The sequence below is a fragment of the Sinohyriopsis cumingii genome, chromosome 10, assembly GCF_028554795.1.
Source record: "Sinohyriopsis cumingii isolate HCF-2022 chromosome 10, ASM2855479v2, whole genome shotgun sequence".
Classification (NCBI taxonomy): domain Eukaryota; kingdom Metazoa; phylum Mollusca; class Bivalvia; order Unionida; family Unionidae; genus Sinohyriopsis; species Sinohyriopsis cumingii.
The window spans coordinates 18,861,995-18,888,743 of record NC_142970.1 but is presented as its reverse complement, the minus strand read 5'-3'; the positions used below and the strand labels follow the sequence as shown (position 1 = coordinate 18,888,743).

The 26,749-nt window shown below is 34.4% G+C and overlaps 1 protein-coding gene across 3 annotated transcripts in view; it reads right to left on the bottom strand.

The window, feature by feature from the left end:
• The window catches only part of LOC149789673 (myosin-IIIb-like), a 235,291-nt gene that overhangs the window by 49,480 nt on the left and 159,062 nt on the right, over positions 1 to 26,749 (bottom strand). For all 3 annotated transcript variants that reach the window (XM_089971686.1, XM_089971688.1, XM_089971687.1), the window contains 7 exons: positions 25,500 to 25,649; positions 24,859 to 24,970; positions 23,734 to 23,896; positions 16,130 to 16,210; positions 14,349 to 14,513; positions 10,248 to 10,429; positions 1,473 to 1,766 (listed from right to left, as the gene is read on the bottom strand). In XM_089971686.1, coding sequence (XP_089827812.1) covers positions 1,473 to 1,766; positions 10,248 to 10,429; positions 14,349 to 14,513; positions 16,130 to 16,210; positions 23,734 to 23,896; positions 24,859 to 24,970; positions 25,500 to 25,649 — 1,147 coding nt within the window. The remainder of the gene's footprint in view (positions 1 to 1,472; positions 1,767 to 10,247; positions 10,430 to 14,348; positions 14,514 to 16,129; positions 16,211 to 23,733; positions 23,897 to 24,858; positions 24,971 to 25,499; positions 25,650 to 26,749) is intronic.

Sequence of the window (26,749 nt, the reverse complement as noted above, 5' to 3'; positions counted from 1 at the left end):
AATGATTTACCAAGCAACACATCACCAAATTAATAGGCCATTTTAATTTAGTAAATATTAGGGTTTCTTTAATTTCTTTAAGATTTAGTCCCAGGAGAAAGGGTAAGATAGAATTGTGACTGCATGTAAAGAAAATAATTTGAGGTTGTTTTTTTGTATTTTAGAAAACACATTGTGTAAAGATAGAAACATCAAACTGCAGATGTGACCTGTTGTCATGAATTCAAACAAGCTAGTTCATGAAATCCTAAATGTTTCCCAGTTGGTCAACAGGACACACATTTATGTAAAAGATATGGCATACCTGTTATGCATAAAAACAAACCAATCACAACTGTGTCACAGATAGGGCACTACTGCTCCTTGTCTACAGGCCACCCACAATCATGTCATAGATAAAGCAATATTGCTATGAAAGTCTACAAACTAACCCCCATCTTATCTTAGAAAGGGCATTATCTATCTATCTATCTGTCTGTCTGTCCTAACATCGACAATCATAACTCAGATAATCCTCACATGCTCACAAACATCCACACAAGCAGGCCTAATCCTCATATGCTCACACACATCCACACAAGCAGGCCTAATCCTCACATGCTCACACAAACCATACAAGCAGGCCTAATCCTCACATGTTCACACACATCCCTACAAGCAGGCCTAATCCTCATATGCTCACATACAACCATACAAGCAGGCCTAATCCTCACATGCTCACACATAACCATACAAGCAGACCTAATCCTCACATGCTCACACATATCCATACAAGCAGGCCTAATCCTCACATGCTCACACACATCCACACAAGCAGGCATAATCTGCACATGCTCACACACATGTACACAAGCAGGCCTAATCCTCAAATGCTCACACATAACCATACAAGCAGACCTAATCCTCACATGCTCACACATATCCATACAAGCAGGCCTAATCCTCACATGCTCACACACATCCACACAAGCAGGCATAATCTGCACATGCTCACACATCAACACAAGCAGGCCTAATCTTCACATTTTCACACACATCCATACATGCAGGCCTAATCCTCACATGCTCACACACATCCATACATGCAGGCATAATCCTCACATGCTCACACACATCCACACAAGCAGACCTAATCCTCACATTCTCACACACATCCATACATGCAGGCCTAATCCTCACATGCTCACACACATCCATACAAGCAGGATTAATCCTCAAATGCTCACACACATCCACACAAGAAGGCCTAATCCTCACATGCTCACACACGTCCACACATGCAGGGCTAATCCTCACATGCTTGCACACATCCATACAATGAGGCCTAATCCTCACATGCTCATACATGTGTCCACATAGGCAAGGTAACATAATCCCTATGTGCTCACACATGTCCACATGAGCAGGATAACATAATCATGACATTACCTCATCTTTTTTTTTCGAGACAAGCAATAACGATAATGTCTCACCTCATCGTAATAGCTACCATCTTTTTCTGGCATCAATAACTTGACCTGCCCCATTTTCTTCATGTGTTCCATACGATCTTCTGAGACATCTGGCGGTTGAGGTGGTTTGGGGGCAGGCTTTTTCTTTTTTTCTGGAGAATTCTGTTGTGGGGGTGTTGTGTGGACCACTTCCACATGTGGCTCTAGTGGAACAGACCGTGAAGGTTTCTGCTTGGAGTTTTGCAAGGTCAAGGAAGGGACAGGCACATTTGTCTTTTCTAATGTTGTCAACATGTCTTTGTTGTATTGTTCAACCTGTATACAAAAGAAAAGAGGGGAAATAAATATTAAATATATTTGACAAGCGCACTGATTTAACCACTGTGAACTGTTAATGTCAATATCTGATTTTGTACAAATACACCACAAATTACAATAATTATTGGACATTTATTTATTAACAGATATAAGTTTTGTACATATTGATATAGAAAAAAAGGTATGTAATTCATATTTAATTCTGCTATGTACTTCTAAATTTGCCATCTTAAACTGGACCCATATCTCCACAATTGCATTGCAAACTGCATTAGAACTGCAGAAGGCAAAATTCATTGCCTGCTTTTAGTTGGGACAAAAACAACATATCCCAAAGTGTTATACCTAATACGAGATTTACTTTATATGCCTTTTGTTAACATTTACACAATCATGTATGCATACAATATACTCCAGAGTGTTATCCCAAACTCTAGATATATTTTATATACACTTCCATTGCTTACACAATCATGTATGCATACAATATACTCCAGAGTGTTATCTCAAACTCTAGATATATTTTATATACGCTTCCATTGCTTACACAATCATGTATGCATACAATATACTCCAGAGTGTTATCTCAAACTCTAGATATATTTTATATACACTTCCCTTGCTTACACAATCATGTATGCATACAATATACTCCAGAGTGTTATCTCAAACTCTAGATATATTTTGTATACACTTCCATTGCTTACACAATCATGTATGCATACATGTACCTAGAGTGTTATCCCAAATTCTAGATATATTTTATATACACTTCCATTGCTTACACAATCATGTATGCATACATGTACCCAGAGTGTTATCCCAAACTCTAGATATATTTTATATACACTTCCATTGCTTACACAATCATGTATGCATACATGTACCTAGAGTGTTATCCCAAATTCTAGATATATTTTATATACACTTCCATTGCTTACACAATCATATATGCATACAATGTACCCAAAGTGTTATTACTCTCTTGGTGTACCTTATATACATAACATTACTGTGTATGTATTTATGACAAAATATATTTGCCTGTACACATGGAAATAAAATAAACTGGTAAAATCTTACTCTAATGCCATCTTTAAATGGACACTTGTTTCCAAATGAATTGCAAAATGCAAGGCGAACTTTAAAATGCTATTCAAGGTAAACTTGTCAGAGAGTTACTAGACAAGTTTCAGGGCGCCATGTGGCCAATCCATCTAATGAACTCATCTTTACCAATAACTGCCTCTCAACTCTGTCACATGGGTTATAGTGTCAGGCTTGGTCAATGTGTGTATGTGAGAACTCTCGCCTCTGTCACATGGGTTATAGTGTCAGGCTTGGTCAATGTGTGTATGTGAGAACTCTCGCCTCTGTCACATGGGTTATATAGTCTGGCTTGGTCAATGTGTGTATGTGAGAACTCTCACCTCTGTCACATGGGTTACAGTGTCTGGCTTGGTCAATGTGTGTATGTGAGAATTCTCGCCTCTGTCACATGGGTTATATAGTCTGGCTTGGTCAATGTGTGTATGTGAGAACTCTCACCTCTGTCACATGGGTTACAGTGTCAGGCCAATGTGTGTATGTGAGAAAGCCTGCAAGAAGCTCTCTACTGGTTGAAGGTTCTTCATGGGGTTTTCCCAGTTCATCCTCCAGCAGTTCTACTGGCAGCCATATATTGCCCATCATGTGCTTACAAATAGTGTTAATCCCTCAACAACTACACCAAGTTTCATGGGTTGGTTTGAGAAAAATGTCCCTCCCCAATACTGACCCCAGTCTCTTACCTGATACTAAGCAACATACCCCAGGGTGTTATACCTAACTCAAGTTGCACATTGTATGCCTTCCATAGTGCTTACACAATCATGTATGTATACAACTTAACTCAGGATGTTATCTGTAACTCAAGATGTACTTTAAATGCCTTCAATAAAACTTACATAACCACATATGCATACAAATAACTCCGGGTGTTATTCCTAACTCAAGATGTACTTTATATGCCTTCCATAGTGCTTACACAATCATGTATGCATACAACATAACTCAGGGTTTTATCCCTAACTCAAGATGTACTTCATATGCCTTCCATAGTGCTTACATAATCATGTATGCATACAATTTAACTCAGGATGTTATCCCTAACTCAAGATGTACTTTGTTTGTGCTTACACAATCATTATTGCATACAACATTCCTCAGGGTGTTATCCATAAAATTATATGTACTTTATATACCTTTTTAATGATGATTACACAATTATGTATGCACTGAACATACCCCACTGATCTATATGGCTAATTAGTCAATCACTGATAGGATTACTTGGATGATTCACTAGTTTTAAGTTAAAATAATGAATAGTAACTTTATCTTCCAATTAAGTATAACCTTAACTTGAAATGATACAGACTAAAAAATAAAATTTCATTTTGAAAAGCCCAAGAACACACAATGCACATGCAAATAAGATAATTTAGTATTGTTGTTGTAAGGTTTAATGCCAATTTTTAGCACATGATTGGCTATACATGGCGGACAGTATTAATGGTGGAAAAAGAATCTGGGAAAACCCGGAAAGAACCACCGACCCACGAGATGCTACTAGAAAGCTTTCTCACCTAGCCACATTAGCCAAATCCAAGACTCAAACCCATGCAGAGAGAGGTAAGATGGCAGTGATCAATAACGGAGATTGCTTTAGACCAGTTGGCCACTTGGGGCCCCTACTTTAGTATTACCTATCTTTATCTGACAGGTCAATTTCTACAAATTTTCAAAGCAAAACGTTTATGTAAAAACTGAATGCTAATAACTAAGTCATTGTGACCTACATAACATGAATTAATTCTCTCATTCCTATACATGTATGATACATTGTACCCATGTGAAAAAGACATGTAAGATAGACTTACGTCAAAATTATATAGCATGCACATTTGAAAAAGACATGAGAGATAGACTTATTCCACATGAGGGATACAGTATAACCATATGAGAAATACATGAGAGATAGACAGACTTATTTCACATGAGTGAATTCACTGACATTGTAGATTTAATAGAAAAAATCAGTGTCACTGGATTTACCATTACAAATGCAATGTTACTGGATTTAACATTAAAAAGACAATGATACTGGATTTAACATTAAAAAGACAATGATACTGGATTTAACATTAAAAAGACAATGATACTGGATTTAACATTAAAAAGACAATGATACTGGATTAATATTAAAATGGCATTGACAGTCTTTAAACATTGAATCTTGTTTATAACAAAGGTTTTGTTCCAAAAAACTAATTCTGTTTGATCTAATGATGTAAAAACTTTTTAAAAAATACTTTCCATTGTAAATATATATTAGTTTTCATGATATCCATATTTTCTTCCAATCCTACTTCTTGTTCCTGCCATGGAATGTTCTGACTCCTAAGCTGGTTTTCCCTATCACTCACCAGTGTATACAAATTGTGACCCCTGAAGATGGTTTTCTCTAAAACTCACCAGTGCATACAATGTGCCCCTCAAGTTGGCTTTCCCAATCCCTCAAATGTGCACACAAATTGTGACCCATAAGTTCACATTTACCAACTCCCACCTTTGCATACAAATTATGACTATGGAGTTGGCGTTCTCCTTCCTTCACATCTGCATTCAAATTGTGACCATCAATATAGATTTCCCCATCCATCACCAATGCATACAAAATGTGACCATCAAGTTGGCTTTCCCAATGATCCCTCACCTGTATGTACAAATTGTGACCATCAAGTTGGCTTTCCCCATGATCCCTCACTTGTACGTACAAATTGTGACCATCAAGTTGGCTTTCCCCATTATCCCTCACTTGTATGTACAAATTGTGACCATCAAGTTGGCTTTCCCCATGATCCCCCACCTGTACATACAAACTGTGACCTCTAAGTTGACATTCCCCATCCATCACCTGTACGTACAAACTGTGCCAAGTTGTCTTTCCCCCTCCCCTACCTGTGCATACAAATTATGACTATCAAGTTATCTTTCCCCATCCTCACCTGTGCATACATATTGTGAGTTGGCTTTCCCTATCCCTCACCTGTACATATAAAATGTGACCCCTAAGTTGGCCTTCCCCATCCCTCACCTGCACATACAAACTTTGACCCCTAAGTTGGCATTCTCCATTCATCACCTATTCATATAAATTGTGACCCCTAAGTTGACTTTCCCTATCATTCACCTGTACATACAAACTTTGACCCCTAAGTTGACTTTCCCCATCCCTCACCTGTACATATAAATTGTGACTCCTAAGTTGACTTTCCCTATCATTCACCTGTACATACAAACTTTGACCCCTAAGTTGGCTTTCCCCATCCCTCACCTGTACATATAAATTGTGACTCCTAAGTTGACTTTCCCTATCATTCACCTGTACATACAAACTTTGACCCCTAAGTTTGACTTTCCCTATCATTCACCTATACATACAAACTTTGACCCCTAAGTTGGCTTTCCCCATCCCTCACCTGTACATATAAATTGTGACTCCTAAGTTGACTTTCCCTATCATTCACCTGTACATACAAACTTTGACCCCAAAGTTGACTTTCCCTATCTCTCACCTGTACGTATAAATTGTGACCCCTAAGTTGGCTTTCCCCATCCCTCACCTGCACATATCAATTGTGACCCCTAAGTTGGCTTTCCCCATCCCTCACCTGTACATACAAACTTTGACCCCTAAGTTGACTTTCGCTATCATTCACCTGTACATATGAACTTTGACCCCTAAGTTGGCTTTCCCTGTCTCTCACCTGTACATATAAATTGTGACCCCTAAGTTGACTTTCCCTATCATTCACCTGTACATACAAATTGTGACCCTAAGTTGGCATCCCCATCCCTCACCTGTACATACAAACTGTGACCATCAAGTTGTCTTTCCCCATCCCTCACCTGTGCATACAAATTGTGACCATCAAGTTGTCTTTCCCCATCCCTCACCTGTACATACAAATTGTGACCCCTAAGTTGGCTTTCCCCATCCCTCACCTGCACATATCAATTGTGACCCCTAAGTTGGCTTTCCCCATCCCTCACCTGTACATACAAACTTTGACCCCTAAGTTGACTTTCGCTATCATTCACCTGTACATATGAACTTTGACCCCTAAGTTGGCTTTCCCTGTCTCTCACCTGTACATATAAATTGTGACCCCTAAGTTGACTTTCCCTATCATTCACCTGTACATACAAATTGTGACCCTAAGTTGGCATCCCCATCCCTCACCTGTACATACAAACTGTGACCATCAAGTTGTCTTTCCCCATCCCTCACCTGTGCATATGATTCACTGTATTAGTCTCAACGTGCTCTTGCTGGAGAGGCAAAACTAGAAATACATGTATGTGGGCAACTACAGCGTATTATCGATTCTGATCGGCAAAGTAATAAGTAAAGAAATCATGCTGACATGCAAAGAAGGAGGTAAACATGTGCTGACCGGCGAAGAAGGAGGTAAACATGTGCTGACCGGCGAAGAAGGAGGTAAAAACATACTGACAGGCAATGTAGGAGGTAAAGATATGCTCTCTGGCACAGAAGGAGTACAGATATGTTGACAGGCAAAGGAGGTATGGACATGCTGAAAGGCAACATAGGAGGTAAGGACATGCTGACAGGCAACAAAGGAAGTAGGGACATGCTGACAGGCAACAAAGGAGGTAGGGACATGCTGACAGGCAAAGGAGGTAGGGACATGTTGACAGGCATAGGAGGTAGGGACATGCTGACAGGCAACATAGGAGGTAAGGACATGCTGATAGTAAAATGAAGAAGTAAGGACATACTTTCAGGCAAAGAAGGAGGCAAATACATGCTAACATAAAAATGGAGTACAGATGTTTAAACAGGCAAAGAAGGATGTAAAGACATTCTGACAGGCAAGGAAGGTGGTAAAGTCATACTGACAGGCAAAGAAGGTGGTAAAGTCATACTGACAGGCAAGGAAGGTGGTAAAGTCATACTGACAGGCAAGGAAGGTGGTAAAGTCATACTGACAGGTACAGGAGGTAAAGACATGCAAAGAAGGAGGTACAGATATGCCAACAAAGTAGGATGTGAAGACATGCTGACAGGCAAAGATGGAAGTCTAGACATGTTGACAGGCATACTATGAGGAAAGACATGCTGACAGGCAAAGATGGAAGTAAAGACATGCTGACAGGCATATTATGAGGAAAGACATGCTGACAGGCAAAGATGGAAGTAAAGACATGCTGACAGGAATAATATGAGGAAAGACATGCTGACAGGCATAATAAGAGCAAAGACATGCTGATAGGCAAAGATGGAAGTCAAGACATGCTGACAGGCATATTATGAGGAAAGACATGCTGACAGGTAAATATAGCATAGATGATCTGGTAGATAATTTGCAGACAAACAAGAAATTGGGAGACTCAGTGTGACAAATGTGATGAATTACACACTGAACTACATATTTAGTATGAACTAGATAAAAAACTTGATGTGCTGCACACTGTACTAGACATTTAGTGTGAACATGGTTGCACAGGGGTTGGCAACGTATTTTACATAGCATCCCACTTTCTTCCAGATCAATTACAAAATGAACATCAAGCAGATGTCACCAATAAGAGAGTAACACTGTTAAAATCAAGATTTGTGGCTGCTGTTCAGGTGCCACACAAAAACTCTTGATGTGACACCTTGTGGCATGCATGCCGCATGCTACCAACCACTGTGATAACAAATGTGATGTGTTACACACTGAACCACACATTTACTTTCAGCTAGGCAATATATGTGATGTTACACACTGAACTATACATTTTGTGTTAGCTAGATCCAAAATGTGATGTGTTACACACTGTACTATACATTTAGTGTTAACATGATAGCAAACAGGATATATTACACATTGAACTGTACATTTAGTGTGTGTGTGTGTGTTTCTATGTGTGATTAGGGTTTTTAACATAGCTTTTACAATTTTTCAGCCATATTGCTAGAATGTCTGCAGTGTGGCAGTTCATTATCCTGACACCAGGCCAATCGGTCCTAACACTAACCTCTTAATGCTGAGCGCCAAGTGAGGCAGCTGTTTGTACCATTTTTGTAAGTCTTTGGTATGATTCAGCCAGAGCTCGCACCCACGACCTCATGCTTTCAAGGTGGATGCTCTAACCACTAGGCCTCTGGAGCGGTCACACATTTAGTGTGAGCTGGGTGACAAATGTGTGGAGTGGTTACACATTTAGTGTGAGCTGGGTGACAAATGTGTGGAGCGGTCACACATTTAGTGCGAGCTGGGTGATAAATGTGTGGAGCGGTCACACATTTAGTGTGAGCTGGGTGACAAATGTGAAGTGTTATGATGTATGACACATTGAACTACATATATAGTGTAAACTAGATGAAAAAAGTGATATGTTACACACTTAACTACACATTTAGTGTGAGATGGATAACAAATGTTACACACTGAACCATGCTTTTAGTGTGAACTTGATGGAAGACATAGTGTGTTACACACTGAACCATGAATTTAGTGTGCACTTCATAGCAAACATTATGTGTATTTCACAGAAGCTTAACATTTAGTGGGAACTTGATAGAAGACATGAAGTGTGTTACACAATGAAAAACATTTAGTGTAATTGGTAACAAATGTGATGTGTAATGCAGTCAACTACACTGCCATGTTTAACAGGAACCTGATAATAGATAACACATTCAATCACACATGATTAGTGTAAACTTGATATCAGATGTCATGTCAAGTACACTTTCAATTACACAAGATTAGTGTAAACTTGATATCAGATGTCATGTCAAGTACACTTTCAATTACACAAGCTTGGTGTGAATTTTACAACAGACACAATATGTGTTACACATTCAACTACACTAAGCAAAGTACCTGAGGAACACTACATGTTTCGCCCTAAAAAACATGAATATAAACATTTCCTGTAATTTATAGTCTGCATTTCCATCAAGATTCAATTTCAATTATTAAAAAAATTAAGTTCAATACGTTCCATTTTCATTTTAAACTGTAAAGGCATCAGACATGTTAACTTACTTAATGTTATAATTTAACAGATTGATCTCTCCCTGCCAACAACATTACTAACATAATGTAGGAATCAATACTAGCATTTCCTTGCAAAAATTTAGATTTGTGAAATTATAAGGATCCTAAGTTTTTTATATATTCTGAGCAAGATCAATGCCCATTTTATTTTCCTTCTGAAGTCACTTGACTTTAAGCACAGTTCCAGTGAGCCATCAAATTAACTTCACCTCAATATTACTCGTCTCTAACACAACTAGGCATTAAGTTATTGGAAAATCACCTGGATGTTGATGTATTAGGATGTATTCAAACGTGTATTTTGACATTTTTATGCTTTCAAGCTAATTCTTTGAACTTGATAAGGGTGATAACTTACCTGCTCTCCAAAGTAAATGAGCTGAATCTCCTTCTGTTCCCTGTATTTAATCAACTGATGGTAGACAGTCCTACAACGCCACATTCTAAAATAGGTCTGGAGTACAATGGTAGCATGTAGCCGGGAATCATTCTCCTGCTTCAGCTGCTTGACAAACTTTTTAGCACGATGAGATCGGAAGACTGGAAGAAAAGAAAACAACAAATCAAGTTAACTGTCAGATGATTTCAGTGTCATGTTCGTGTAATCTGTTGCATCAATGACATTCTTTGAGTGTCCTTTATGTCATATTGATATTTAAGTGTGTGTGTAATTTATGTTGTATTATTGATATTTTGGTGTGCGTGTGTAATTTATGTCCTTTTTTATTTAGGTGTGTAATTTGTCATATAATTGATATTTAGATCTGTGTGTAATTTATGTCATATTATTGATATTTAAGTGTGTGTACTTTACGTCATATTATTGATAATTAAGTGTGTGTGTGTGTGTAATTTATGTCATATTATTGATATTTATGTGTGTAATTTATCTCATATTATTGTTATTTAGGTGAGAGTGCTTTGGACCACTCGGCCAATTTATGTCATATTATTGATATTAAGATGTGCATGTAATTTGTCATATTAATGATATTTAGGTGTGTGTGTAATTTATTTCATATTGATATTTAAGTATGTGTGTAATTTATTTCATACTGATATTTAAGCATGTGTGTAATTTATGTCATACTGATATTTAAGTATGTGTGTAATTTATTTCATACTGATACTTAAGTATGTGTGTAATTTATGTCATACTGATATTTAAGTATGTGTGTAATTTATGTCATACTGATATTTAAGCATGTGTGTAATTTATGTCATAGTGATATTTAAGTATGTGTGTAATTTATGTCATACTGATATTTAAGCATGTGTGTAATTTATGTCATATTATTGATATTTAGGTGTGTGTGTAATTTATGTCATATTATTGATACTTAGGTGTGTGTGTAATTTATGTCATATTATTGATATTTAGGTGTGTGTGTGTAATTTATTTCACATTATTGATATTTAGGTGTGTGTGTAATTTATGTCATATTATTGATATTTAGGTGTGTGTGTGTAATTTATGTCATATTAATGATATTTAGGTGTGTGTGTGTAATTTATTTCATATTGATATTTATGTGTGTAATTTATTTCATATTGATATTTAAGTATGTGTGTAATTTATTTCATACTGATATTTAAGCATGTGTGTAATTTATGTCATACTGATATTTAAGTATGTGTGTAATTTATGTCATACTGATATTTAAGTATGTGTGTAATTTATGTCATATTATTGATATTTAGGTGTGTGTGTAATTTATGTCATATTATTGATACTTAGGTGTGTGTGTAATTTATGTCATATTATTGATATTTAGATGTGTGTGTGTAATTTATTTCACATTATTGATATTTAGGTGTGTGTGTAATTTATGTCATATTATTGATATTTAGGTGTGTGTGTGTAATTTATGTCATATTAATGATATTTAGGGGTGTGTGTGTAATTTATTTCATATTGATATTTATGTGTGTAATTTATTTCATATTGATATTTAAGTATGTGTGTAATTTATGTCATATTATTGATATTTAGGTGTGTGTGTAATTTATTTCATATTAATGATATGTAGGTGTGTAATGTATGTTGTTGTTGTTGCTGTAGGGTTTAACACCATTTTTTAGCACACGATAGGCTATACATGGCGGACAGTATTAATGGTTGAGGAAGAACCCAGGAAATAACCACCGACCCATGATAAGCCAATGGCAAGCTTTCTCACATACCCACATTGGCTGAATGTGAGACTCGAACCCATGCAGACAGAGGTGAGATGGCAGTGATCCGTAATGGAGAGCATTTTACACCACTTGGCCACTCAGGGCCCCTGTAATTTATGTCATATTATTGATATTTAGGTGTGTAATTTATGTCATCTTATTGATATTTAGGTGTGTTTGTATAATTTATGTCACATTATTGATATTTAGGTGTGTTTGTGTAATTTTTGGCACATTATTGATATTTAGGTGTGTGTGCAATTTATATCATATTATTGATATTTAGGTGTGTTTGTGTAATTTATGTCATATTATTGATATTTAGGTGTGTTTGTGTAATTTATGTCATATGATTGATATGTAGGTGTGTGTGTGTGTAGTTTATGTCATAATGATACAATCCAATAGCCAATCTATGCATTGGTACATTGTCTATTCTAAGCTTTGTTCATGTTTGATACAGTCCAATATACAATCTATGCATTGGTACATTGTCTAAGCTTTGTTCTTGTTTGATACAGTCCAATAGTTGATGCTTTAGATGGTAAATAAATACAAGCTGCTTCCAATATATTTTCCAGATCTATTATTAGATGTCTGATTAATCCATGCCATACCCTGCAATGTGATATGATTAGCTATTCAATTATTCCATGTAATATGATACGATTAGCTATACAATTATTCCACACCATCATACCATGCAATGTGATATGATTAGCTACACAATTATTCCATGCCATCATACCATGCAATATATTAGCTCACAATTATTCCATGCAATGTGATATGATTAACTACACAATTATTCCACGCCATCACACCATGCAATGTGATATGATTAGCTACACAATTATTCCATGTAATATGATATGATTAGCTATACAATTATTCCACACCATCATACCATGCAATGTGATATGATTAGCTACACAATTATTCCATGTAATGTGATATGATTAGCTATACAATTATTCCATGCCATCATACCATGCAATACGATATGATTAGCTACACAATTATTCCATGTAATGTGATATGATTAGCTATACAATTATTCCACGCCATCATACCATGCAATACGATATGATTAGCTACACAATTATTCCATGTAATATGATATGATTAGCTATACAATTATTCCACGCCATCATACCATGCAATGTGATATGATTAGCTACACAATTATTCCACGCCATCATACCATGCAATGTGATATGATTAGCTACACAATTATTCCATGTAATATGATATGATTAGCTACACAATTATTCCACGCCATCATACCATGCAATGTGATATGATTAGTTATATGATTATTCCACACCATCACACCATGCAATGTGATATGATTAGCTACACAATTATTCCACGCCATCATACCATGCAATACGATATGATTAGCTACACAATTATTCCACGCCATCACACCATGCAATGTGATATGATTAGCTACACAATTATTCCATGTAATATGATATGATTAGCTATACAATTATTCCACGCCATCATACCATGCAATACGATATGATTAGCTACACAATTATTCCATGTAATATGATATTTCAGCTATTTCCTCTGCAATGAATACAACAACCAAGTTTTGTTCAGCAGTTTCCTCTGCAATGAATAGAACAATTAAGTTCTGTTGAGCCGTTTCCTCTGCAATGAATACAACAACCAAGTATTGTTCAGCATTTCCTCTGCAATGAATACAACAATTAAGTTTTGTTGAGCAGTATCCTCTGCAACAAATACAATAACAAAGTTTTGTTGAGCAGTTTCCTCAGCAATGAATACAATTAAGTTTTGCTGAGCAGTTTCCTCTGCAATGAACACAGCAATCATGTTTTATTGAGCATTATCATCTACATTGAGTATAATAATTAAGTTTTGCTGAGCAGTTTCCTCTGCAATGAACTCAGCAATCATGTTTTGTTGAGCATTATCATCTACATTGAATACAACAATTAAGTTATGTTGAGCAGTGTCCTCTGCAATGAATACAACAATCAAGTCTTGTTGAACAGTATCATCTGCAATGAATACAGCAATTAAGTTTTGTTGAACAGCATTCTCTGCAGTGAATACAACAATCAAATTTCATGACTGTATCAAGTAGCATAATGTCTGATAAAATTAGCTAAAAGCAAAAAATCAATGCTAATGCCTACAATAACAATAGCATAACATGGTATCAGTAAAATGAAGATATCGGAAAAATGGGATCTGTGTCTGTTCTACACTTCATAGGTGAGACAAAAATGGAGAAATAAAGTACCATTTTGTATGAATTTTGCACTCTTTTCTTCCTCGGAATGCCGAATTTGCTTTACTCTTTTCCGTTCCCTGTGGCCCCTGTATACTGACTGTATCTTCACAGCTGCCACCTGCCGTCGATTAAAGAGGGGACGTGTTCTCTTCCGTGTTAAAAGCCCTCTGACATCTGCAAAAAAGATTTATTTAAATTATTTAAATGAGATTTTTTTAAAATCATGGTAGCCAGCTATACATAACTGAATCTGAATCCATTATTTGTTAAAACTTAGTCTTGCTATAATTGTAGTTTCAAATATCTCCAGAAACACATTAGATTTTAAACCTTTATCCTACAAAATACATGCATTTTGCACAACACCTGTATCCTAGAAAGCAAATGTAAAAAAAAGCACATATGGTACAAAACACCCATAGTCTACAAAACACCTGTATTACACAAAATGACACAACACCTGTATCCAACAAATCATCAGTATCATACAAAATGAAAAAACACCTGTAACCTACAAAACACCTGAATCCTACAAAACATATATATAATACACAAGCATATTTAGTATAAAACACCTGTACTGTACAAAATGGCACAAAACCATTAACCTACAAAACACCTACATCATACCAAACACATGACAGTGTATACTAGAAACACATGTATCCTACAAAACACATGTATAGTACAAAATGACAAAATGCATATACCCTGTAAAAACAAATGTATCATACAAAATGACAAAACACCTGTAACTAACAAAACACCCGTATCCTACAAAACACTTGTACTGTACAACATGACAAAAACAACTGTAACTTACAAAACACCTGTATCTTAAAAAACTTGGTTAGTTTGATTAGGCAGGTATGATATATAATAATAATCCAAAACGATGTAACACGCATTTTAATATAGCTTTTAAAGCAGCAAAACTTTCCTCATCCATGGCAGAACATAAAACATTCAATGAAATGACACTTAAAAACATATCTGAAAACTGATCTGACACCATGACAATATACATCATCCTATCTGTACTAATGATAACTTTCAAAATGATATTAATGTATACAGGAAAAATAATCCACTTGTATCCTTAACATTAAATGAGACAGGTAAAAAATGACAGTCTCAATTTAACTTTATCCAGATATAGTTTTACTTTCAAAAACAATGAGATTGATTACTTTTTAAAACATGCATTAATAATACTTTCTGACTCAAAAGCAGACCATAAAAATCTTGCCTGTGGCAAAGCTGTTAGTGCAGAATGTAATGGACAATACAGACATTAATGTTTATCTTGACTGTTGTGAAAAAAATTCAGGTGATGACGAAGATAGATGGGTTTTACCTAGTTTGTGTACACTTTGATAGGTAATGTTATGAAAAACTGCAGTAAAATGATGAAAGGAAGCAGTCATGGGATTAAAGATAGCAGTCACATGATGAAAGACACCAGTCATGTGATGAAGACAGCAGTCATGTGATGAAAGACAGCAGTCATGTGATGAAAAAGAGAGATTCCTCATACACAAATATTATATTTACTTTCTTGTTCTGTAACAATACCCTCATGTGATATGGTATAATTACTGATATAATAAAAAAAATTCATTTATCCACAACAAAAAATAAGTTTCAAGATTTAATTAGGGCCAATTAAAATTGAGTTAGACTGGCTATGACAAGATTTAATTAGGACCAATTAAAATTGAGTTAGACTGGCTATGACAGGTACATTGAGAATTTGTATTACTCCGAGTCTCTTTCTCTAATTTACATACATTTCTGTAAAACAATTGCTGCTCTCTTTCTTCTTATCCTCTGAGGGCCATAACTCCTTCTTGCCAGCCAACCCCTGACACCTGAAATTCAAAACAATTCTGTTGGCAAACTGTGAATGGAATGTTATATAATATCCAAAACATGACTAAGGGAGTATATATGGATAATACATGGTTTGCTGTGTACAGATATTTGCTTGAGTTTGATCCCAATGCTGATGCCTGAAGAATGAAATCTATTTACTGAGTTCTCAAGAAATTGTAAATAATTACTGAAGTCCATTTACTTGACGTTCAAGAAATTGTGTGTAAGGATTGAAATCTATTTATTGAGTGTTCAAGAAATTTTTTGTAAGGATTGAAGTCTTTTCTGAGTGCTCAAGAAATTGTGAATAATTACAGAAGTCTATTTATTTAATGCTCAATTAATTGTTTGCGAGGACTGAAATATATTTACTGAGTGCTCAAGAAATTGTTTGTAATGATTGAAGTTTCTTTACATAATGCTCAAGAAATTCTAAGAATTGAAATCTATTTAATTAATGCCCAAAAATTTGTAAGAATTGAAGTCTATTTACTGAGTGCTCAAGAAATTGTTCTTAAGAATTTAAATCTATTTACTTAATTACTCAATGCTCAAAAATTTGTTTGCAAGAATTGCAGTCTATTTACTGAGAGCTCATAACATTGTTTGTATGTATTGAAGTATATTTACTGAGAGCTCAAAAAATTGTTTGTATGTATTGAAGTATATTTACTGAGAGCTCAAAAAATTGGATTTAAGGACTGAAATCTATTTACTGAGAGCTCCACAAAAAAATGTACACACAGATAACAGTATATTCTTATTCATAAATAACCAAATGGCTTTTGTATTTAAGTCAATAGCAAATACAAGATCAAATTACTTTTGTATTTAGGTCAATAGCAAACACAAGATCAAATCACTTTTGTATTTAGGTCAATAGCAAATACAAGATCAAATCACTTTTGTATTTAGGTCAATAGCAAATACAAGATCAAATTACTTTTGTATTTAGGTCAATAGCAAATACAAGATCAAAATCACTTTTGTATTTAGGTCAATAGCAAATACAAGATCAAATCACTTTTGTATTTTAGTCAGTGCCAAAACAAGATCAAATCACTTTTGTATTTTAGTCAGTGCCAAAACTAGATCAAATCACTTTTGTATTTTAGTCAATAGTAAATACAAGATCAAATCACTTTTGTATTTTAGTCAGTGCCAAAACTAGATCAAATCACTTTTGTATTTTAGTCAATAGCAAATGCAAGATAAATAATTTTTGTATTTTAGTCAGTGCCAAAACAGGATCAAATAACTTTTGTATTTTAGTCAGTGCCAAAACAAGATCAAATCACTTTTGTATTTAAGTTACTTTGCTTCTTTGGCTAACACAGCATCATCTAAAGACAGCCAAGTTATCTTTATTTAGATGATGCTGTCATAGCCAGAGAAGTAAATGTGGGTGTTGGTGTGTAGATTTGGAACAGTATTTTGAATCAGAACATTCCTTCCATTCATTAAGTCTTCATTAAGAGTTGTATGACATGATTGATGAAATATTTTGTATGTCCAGTGGGATGCATGATTGTATTTGGTGAGAGTGTGGTAGGTCTATATGTTGTTTTCCTGACTGTATGATTCATGAATCTTAAGTCCCGCATTTTCAGCAGCAATCTTTATCAACATTCCCGGGATATCGTGTCTCATTGGTCTTAGGTATTACCTCAAAATAAGGATTGTTATTCATTTTGTAGTCGATGTGTTTCACAAGATTCCAAATACGGGATAGAACAATGTAATTCTGAGTGACTACAAGTTCAACGTTTACATGAAACAGAACACGCTGACTGATTCATTGTATCAAAGGTTAGTGTGAAGTGTTTTCTCTCTCTTTTCTTGCAATTTTAAGTTTTTGGATTTTGGTGGTGGCAACAGTAGGTATTGTTTAAACTTACATTTTGGATGAGAGCTATATTTAGCTGGTAAACTTGCACATATAAACAAAAAGTTCACTAAGATAGCCATTTGAAATGTGTGGATGGATATTTTTCATTGTCCTAAGCTCTCTCTTCACCTCCCAAAGCCATCACTGAACAGTTTTTCATCTCGTTGTGTCGCCGCCTTGGTATTGTGCATTTTCTAATTTTCAATGAAATTTTCCACATCACATGGATTTATGTGTAGATCTCATGCCTCAACCTTTATTTCTTCCACAAAGCATTGAAGAAACAACGTTGGAAATGTCAAAATTTGAATGCAGTCAGCGTGCACTGACATTTTCATTTTGACATCGACAAAAGTAGTTCTTTGAACGCAGGCATGTAATTACCATAAAAGGAAGCAGTGAATATTCTTACGTAACTCCAGTCAATATTGCTGGATATTGACCTGTAGCAAGAATGTTAAACTACTGGGACGTTTTATGAAGTATATAATAACAACATTAATATTTTATAATAACATCAGAGACAATCATCCTTAGAGGGAGACAAGGCCCATTATAGTGGTTACATCTGAAAAATGTGTGGCTGAAAAATGCCCCCAATTTGCCAGCAAATCTGTAATGGGTAAAAAATCTAGCCTCTCATTTTTTTTTTAAATTTTAAAATTGAGTCCATTAATTGTAAAGCTCTCAGTGGTAAATCACAGTGAATGGTAGTACCATACTTTGCAGACGGGCTATGTCATCATAGCTACATGGGTGGGTATTATAAAAATTGATGGTTCAAATGAATTTCTTTATTAATACCTCCAATTATCCAATACCAAAAGATGGCTGGTATGATTACCAGGTATATTTTATATTCACATATATATTGTTCCTAAATCATCCTCTGAACCCTTTAATTTCATGAATGGATGAACTGTACTGCTATTCCGTGTTTCAGTCTCATTTCCAGGTTAGACACATTTGGAACACTCCAGTTATTATCTTACTAATGGTTAATGGTTGCTTATGGTATCACTCTTTTAAATCTAAAGCTTTCTTGCATGGCAAATTTTGACTATTTAAACAAATATTTGTTGCATGCACACTTAGCTAATATTCTAAGTAATATAGGTTTTTAATTACAATTATTAATTAATGTGTAGTTTTGTTGCTATCAGTAGCAAATTATGCTTGCCAATGCAAAATCATGCTCATAAAAGGTTTTCCCTGTGGTTGCTAGGCAGTGAACAACAGAATTTTTCCTGTGATAGCTATGCAATGAGCAGCATAATTTCCCCTGCTAAGCACATAATTCTGCAGGAAGTATAATAGGGCTTGTCAGTTTCTGTGCTTGGAGATGTTTAGGTTTATGAGATGTTTATTATTTTGCCTGAGAATCTGATATTTAGTTATTCCATGATGTTTTTGTAAAAAAATTGCCAATAAAAATAATGCTTATCGTAGTTAATTTTGGACAAGTCTAAAACTAAGCTTTGAAGTCCAATTCTGTGAAATAAACATTTTTCAGAATATTTATGCATTCATTTTCATGTTTTAAATAAGCAACTTTAGTTGATATAGTCAGTTAAATTGTAATAAAATTGTATTTTAAATAAGCAACTTTAGTTTACATAGTCAGTTAAATTGTAATAAGATTGTATTTTAAAAAAGCAACTTTAGTTTACATAGTCAGTTAAATTGTAATAAGATTGTATTTTAAAAAAGCAACTTTAGTTTACATAGTCAGTTAAATTGTAATAAGATTGTATTTTAAAAAAGCAACTTTAGTTTACATAGTCAGTTAAATTGTAATAAGATTGTATTTTAAATAAGCAACTTTAGTTTACATAGTCAGTTAAATTGTAATAAGATTGTATTTTAAATAAGCAACTTTAGTTTACATAGTCAGTTAAATTGTAATAAGATTGTATTTTAAATAAGCAACTTTAGTTTACATAGTCAGTGAAATTGTAATAAGATTGTATTTTAAATAAGCAGCTTTAGTTTACATAGTCAGTTAAATTGTAATAAGATTGTATTTTAAATAAGCACCTTTAGCTTACATAGTCAGTTAAATTGTAATAAGATTGTATTTTAAAAAAGCAACTTTAGTTTACATAGTCAGTTAAATTGTAATAAAATTGTATTTTAAAAAAGCAACTTTAGTTTACATAGTCAGTTAAATTGTAATAAGATTGTATTTTAAATAAGCAACTTTAGTTTACATAGTCAGTTAAATTGTAATAAGATTGTATTTTAAATAAGCAACTTTAGTTTACATAGTCAGTTAAATTGTAATAAAATTGTATTTTAAAAAAGCAACTTTAGTTTACATAGTCAGTTAAATTGTAATAAGCAACTTTAGTTTACATAGTCAGTTAAATTGTAATAAGATTGTATTTTAAATAAGCAACTTTAGTTTACATAGTCAGTTAAATTGTAATAAGATTGTATTTTAAAAAAGCAACTTTAGTTTACATAGTCAGTTAAATTGTAATAAAATTGTATTTTTCATGATCCTGTGAGGTCAAATCAAATGTTTCTTGCAGACCTTATTCAAAGTATGGACTTTGTAGTCTGAAATAAAGAATTCTATTCTTACCTTATCAAATAATAATGTAGCTCATATACATGTACTATTAATACTACTACTAATAATAAGTACAAGGTTGAACAAGAATCCAATGAATGCTTCTCATGGCTTTATGCATAACTTATTTAACATTTTGTAAAGCTATTTAGTGTTTTTCAAGGCTTTGTACATAAGTTGTTAGTTATAACTGTTACAGCCATAGAGTGTTTCTTAAGGCTTTGTACATAAGTTGTCAGTTATAACTGTTACAGCCATAGTGTTTCTTAAGGCTTTGTATAAAGTTGTCAGTTATGATTGTTACAGCCATAGTGTTTCTTAAGGCTTTGTATAAAGTTGTCAGTTATAATTGTTACAGCCATAGTGTTTCGTAAGGCTTTGTACATAAGTTGTCAGTTATAATTGTTACAGCCATAGTGTTTCTTAAGGCTTTGTACATAAGTTGTCAGTTATAATTGTTACAGCCATAGTGTTTCTTAAGGCTTTGTACATAAGTTGTCAGTTATGATTGTTACAGCCATAGTTTTTCTTAAGGCTTTGTACATAAGTTGTCAGTTATAATTGTTACAGCCATAGTGTTTCTTAGGGCTTTGTATAAAGTTGTCAGTTATGATTGTTACAGCCATAGTGTTTCTTAAGGCTTTGTACATAAGTTGTCAGTTATGATTGTTACAGCCATAATATTTCTTACAGCTTTGTACATAAGTTGTCAGTTATAACTGTTACAGCCATAGTGTTTCTTAAGGCTTTGTATAAAGTTGTCAGTTATGATTGTTACAGCCATAGTGTTTCTTAAGGCTTTGTATAAAGTAGTCAGTTATGATTGTTACAGCCATAGTGTTTCTTAAGGCTTTGTATAAAGTTGTCAGTTATAATTGTTACAGCCATAGTGTTTCTTAAGGCTTTGTATAAAGTTGTCAGTTATGATTGTTACAGTCACAGAGTGTTTATTAAGGCTTTGTATAAAGTTGTCAGTTATGATTGTTACAGCCATAGTGTTTCTTAAGGCTTTGTATAAAGTTGTCAGTTATAATTGTTACAGCCATAGTGTTTCTTAAGGCTTTGTATAAAGTTGTCAGTTATGATTGTTACAGCCACAGTGTTTCTTAAGGCTTTGTATAAAGTTGTCAGTTATAATTGTTACAGCCATAGTGTTTCTTAAGGCTTTGTATAAAGTTGTCAGTTATAATTGTTACAGCCATAGTGTTTCTTAAGGCTTTGTACGAAGTTAATCCATATGAATTTAACAAAATGTAAACCAATGTTTTTAAGTCTATCACTAAGCAATAGTTATAATATAAAATTTAAACATTAAAACTTTGATCTTTGTAAATGTTTATGTCAATTTGTATCATATTAAATTATCATTGGCCTTCTGACTGTAATGTTATTATATTGTCTCTGATCATTGGCCTTCTGACTGTAATGTTACTATATTGTCTCTGAGCATTTGCCTTCTGGCTGTAATGTTACTATATTGTCTCTGATCATTGGCCTTCTGGCTGTAATGTTACTATATTGTCTCTGAGCATTTGCCTTCTGGCTGTAATGTTACTATATTGTCTCTGAGCATTGGCCTTCTGGCTGTAATGTTATTATATTGTCTCTGATCATTGGCCTTCTGACTGTAATGTTATTATATTGTCTCTGATCATTGGCCTTCTGGCTGTAATGTTATTATATTGTCTGAGCACTGGCCTTCTGGCTGTAATGTTACTATATTGTCTCTGATCATTGGCCATCTGGCTGTAATGTTACTATACTGCATTATGTACATCTATACTGTGTGCTGACTTTTGTCCATCACTGTAAGTTGCAATTTAAGCTAATAGTCATTTGTAGGCAAATGTTTAGATATATATCTTTTTCATTGTACTTTAACATAATATTTGTAAACATTGTTGACATTTCCTACTGTTACAGAGATAACTTTTATGCCACATCCTGGTCATTTTATTGTGTTTTAGGTTTTATATCAGGTTGATGTCATCAAAATTATTCATCCCTACTTTAAATTCAGTCTCTAAAATCACTGTTATGTTCAGATATAGTCTGAGAGGAATAATTTATTGAAAAATTATTCATTGTAATTATAAAGTGCTCATATTATATCATTGTGACAAATCATGATTACTGGCACATCAGTACATCCAAGACTATTGTTACATCAGAACATTTTATAATGGAATTCTTTCAGAACTGTATACTTTAGGACTTGTGATATAACACATGTCAGTAGCCAAATCTATCATCATATAAAGCACTTGTGGGTCAGAATTTAAATTTTTTTAAAAAAATCAAAAGCATAACAAAACAATAGACATAATGCAGCATCAAAATAATAATGGAGAATCAGATCTTGTTCTATGTTACTTGTAGTTAGAAGCATATTACACCTTATTATAAGCTAATATAACACAGCCATCTTAATATTAGCAAGGCAAGAAATGTTCATAATAGACAATCATTTACATGTAAAACTTGGAATTTTCTTAAATCTGGAAATCATTTACATGCAAGGCTGGGAATTTCATATCTGGAAATCACTGACATGCAAGCATGGGAATTTTATATCTGGAAATCAATTGACATGCAAATATGGTGTGTGTGTGCTTTGGATTTTTGATGTAGCTTTTAAAATAAATCAGTCATATCTCTACAATGTCTGCAGTGCGACAGTTTATAGTGATGTCCAGCACTCTGTCATCATGCCACAGACATGCAGCATGATGTCCCACCCAGTCACATTATCCTGACACCAGGCCAACCAGTCCTAGCACTAACCTCTTAAGGCTGAATGCCAAGCAAAGCAGCTGTTAGTACCATTTTTGTCAGTCTTTGGTTAGACTCGGCCAGTGATCGAACCCACGACCTCCTGCATCTCAGGTGGACCCTCTAACCATTAGGCCACCAGAGCGGTGCATACAAGTCTGGGAATATTCATCTGGAAATCATTGACAACTGTTGCATTCAATTGGGAATATTCAAGTGTTTCATGAAAAAGAGTAAAAAGAATGGAAATTTGACTAGAAGACAATATCAGCCTGTATACTTACATGATTGAATCCGGATGATAGCCTTTTCCCTTTTCCATTTCATCTCAAAGAACTTGGCACGTCTAACGAACATCCGAATCACTGACTGAATCCGGACAATTTTCTTCTGGAGAGCCTCATATTGTCGGGTCAGCTGTTCCACATGATAATACTTCAGAAAGACCTGGAATGGGGATATATATATATATATATCTGGCATTTTAACAATTCAAGCCAATCTATATGTTAATGAGAAAAAAAACCTAGGCAGCAACCAGTGATTATTACCTAACTGGCTTTAACAAAACATATTTAGAGAATAACTAGTGATTACTGGTTAGTTTTAGCATAAAATATTTTCTAAATAACAAGTGATTACTGATCAGTTTTAGCATAAAATATTTTATTAAATAATGTGTGATTACTGATCAGTTTTAGCATAAAATATTTGACTAAATAACGTGTGATTACTGATCAGTTTTAGCATAAAATATTTACTAAATAACATGTGATTACTGATCAGTTTTAGCATAAAATATTTTACTAAATAACTAGTGATTACTGATCAGTTTTAGCATAAAATATTTTACTAAACTAGTGATTACTGATCAGTTTTAGCATACAATACTTTACCAAATAACTAGTGATTACTGATTGGTTTTAGCATAAAATATTTTAATGAGTAACTAGCAATTACTACTTTATTAGCTTTAGCCCAATATATTTCAGTGAATATAATTTCCTTAATTATTAGTGCCAAATCCTTGGTATTCATAAATGCCTAGACCTGAAGGTATAGCATTATAGAAAAACCACAAACCTTGGTATTCACCATAGCCTAGCATTAAAGATAAACCACAAAACTTGGTGTTAACCAGAGCTCAGCTCTGAAGGCCTAGCATTAAAGATAAATCACAAACCTTGGCATTCCCCATAGTCCAGCCCTGAAGGCCTAGCATTATAGATAAATCATAAACTTTAGTATTTCCCAGAGTAAAGCCCTGAAGGCCTATCATTAAAGATAAACTACAAACCTTGGTGTTACCCAGAGCTCTGCTCTGAAGGCCTAGCATTAAAGATAAATCACAATCCGTGGTATTCCCGAGTCCAGCCCTGAAGGCCTAGCATTAATGATAAATCACAAACCTTAGTATTCCCCAGAGCCCAGCCATGAAGGCCTAATTTCTCCAGCAACTCTCGAGATCCTACTTTGTCGTATTGAACTGGTTTACCCGACTGGAAGGACAGCACAGAGTACCTGACAAAAAGGTTATGATATAATTTGAACTGATTTACCTGAATGGAAGGACAGCACAGAGTACCTGACAAAATGGTTATGATAGAATTTGAACAGATTTACCTGAATGGAAGGACAGCACACATTACCTGACAAAAAGGTTATGATAGAACTTGAATTGCATATTTCTATTGTTTCCTATTAAAAACCATGTTTAACAATTCCAATAATTGCAGAATACAATAGTCCCACAATATTTTGCTGTTCTTATGTGTTACAAAGTATACAGCCCTATAGCATGACCATCTTACAATGATATATATATATTCACTACTTCAATGAGCTAAATGCAATTATGCAACCAAAGCCAATATAATGTAAGATATAGGTCACAGTGATCTTTTTTATATGGATGTGGTACTCTCGAGATCCTACTTTGTCATATTGAACTGGTTTACCTGACTGGAAGGACAGCACAGAGTACAATAGAAGTAATAACATAATATATTACAATATAATAATAAAATGATTTTTATGTCGTTATTGTCACCTTTTCATAAACTCCATAAATGGAATTCTATGAGAATAACCCTCACGCCGAATGCGTGTTGTCTCCAGAACACCTGTATATTTGAGCTGAGTCTTCACTTTCTTCATGTCAAACTGGTCTGGCAATTTTTCCTCATTTGGACGAATGCATCTTGAAAGAAAAAGATAAATTACCATGGTGATCATCATCATATCTAATATTGACAAAGTTATATTCAGATTAGTTAAGTTAACGGTTATCTGTTGAACCTATGTTATCCCTTTACCTCATAGAGCATAGTGACAAAGTGCAGCACGCTATAAATAGAACACCTGTTACCTAGCAGACCACATCCGCATAGGCATGCCTGTGAATTGTTAAGCAATGTAGTGGTGTTACGTTTAACAGCAGTTTTAACCATTTTACGTTTAAGGTAGACATCTATTATATATGGAAAAATTGAAGAGTAAAGTCCGATTGTTATAGCTGTGTAATTATTTTTCACAGAAGAATATTTAATGTGCTTTAAAATCGAGAGAGAACTCATTCACCGTCATGTCAATGAGGCCGCGTGACCGACCGTAGCTGCCATTTCCCATACTCGAAATTTACACGTTTTTCGTCTGCGTCTACATCACTAAGTCATCTGAATTTGATAATCAATAAAAACTAATTGCTGCTTACATAAATATCATAGCCTTTACCAAAGTTATTGAAACTTTCGTGGTTGAGATTCTACTCGTGAAAACTTCGTAAGTACTGAATGAAATCCTGCCTGTGAACTGTTAAGCAATTTAGTGTATGTTACGTTTAACAACAATTTTAACCATTTTACATTTTTGGTACACATATATTATATGTGGAAAAATTTAAGAGTAATGTCCGATTGTTATAGCTGTGTAATTATTTTCCACAGAAGAATTTTTTTATGTGCTTCGAAATCTTGAGAGAACTCGTTCACTGTCCTGTCAGTGAGGCCGCGTGACCAACCGTAGCTGCCATTTCCGATACTCGAAATTTACAAGGTTTTCGTGTGCGTCTATATCACTAAGTCATCTGAATTTAATAATTTATAAAAACTAATTGCTGCCTACATTAATATCAGAGCCTTTACCTAATTTATTGAATCTTTTGTGGTTGTTATTCTAATCGTGAAAACTTCGTACGTAGTGAATGAAATCCGCGGCTGCCATTATGGAGAGTGGAGATTACGACCCAGTTACTTTAAATAGCAGATATCGACCAGTGCATGAATAGTGACCACGTGATCT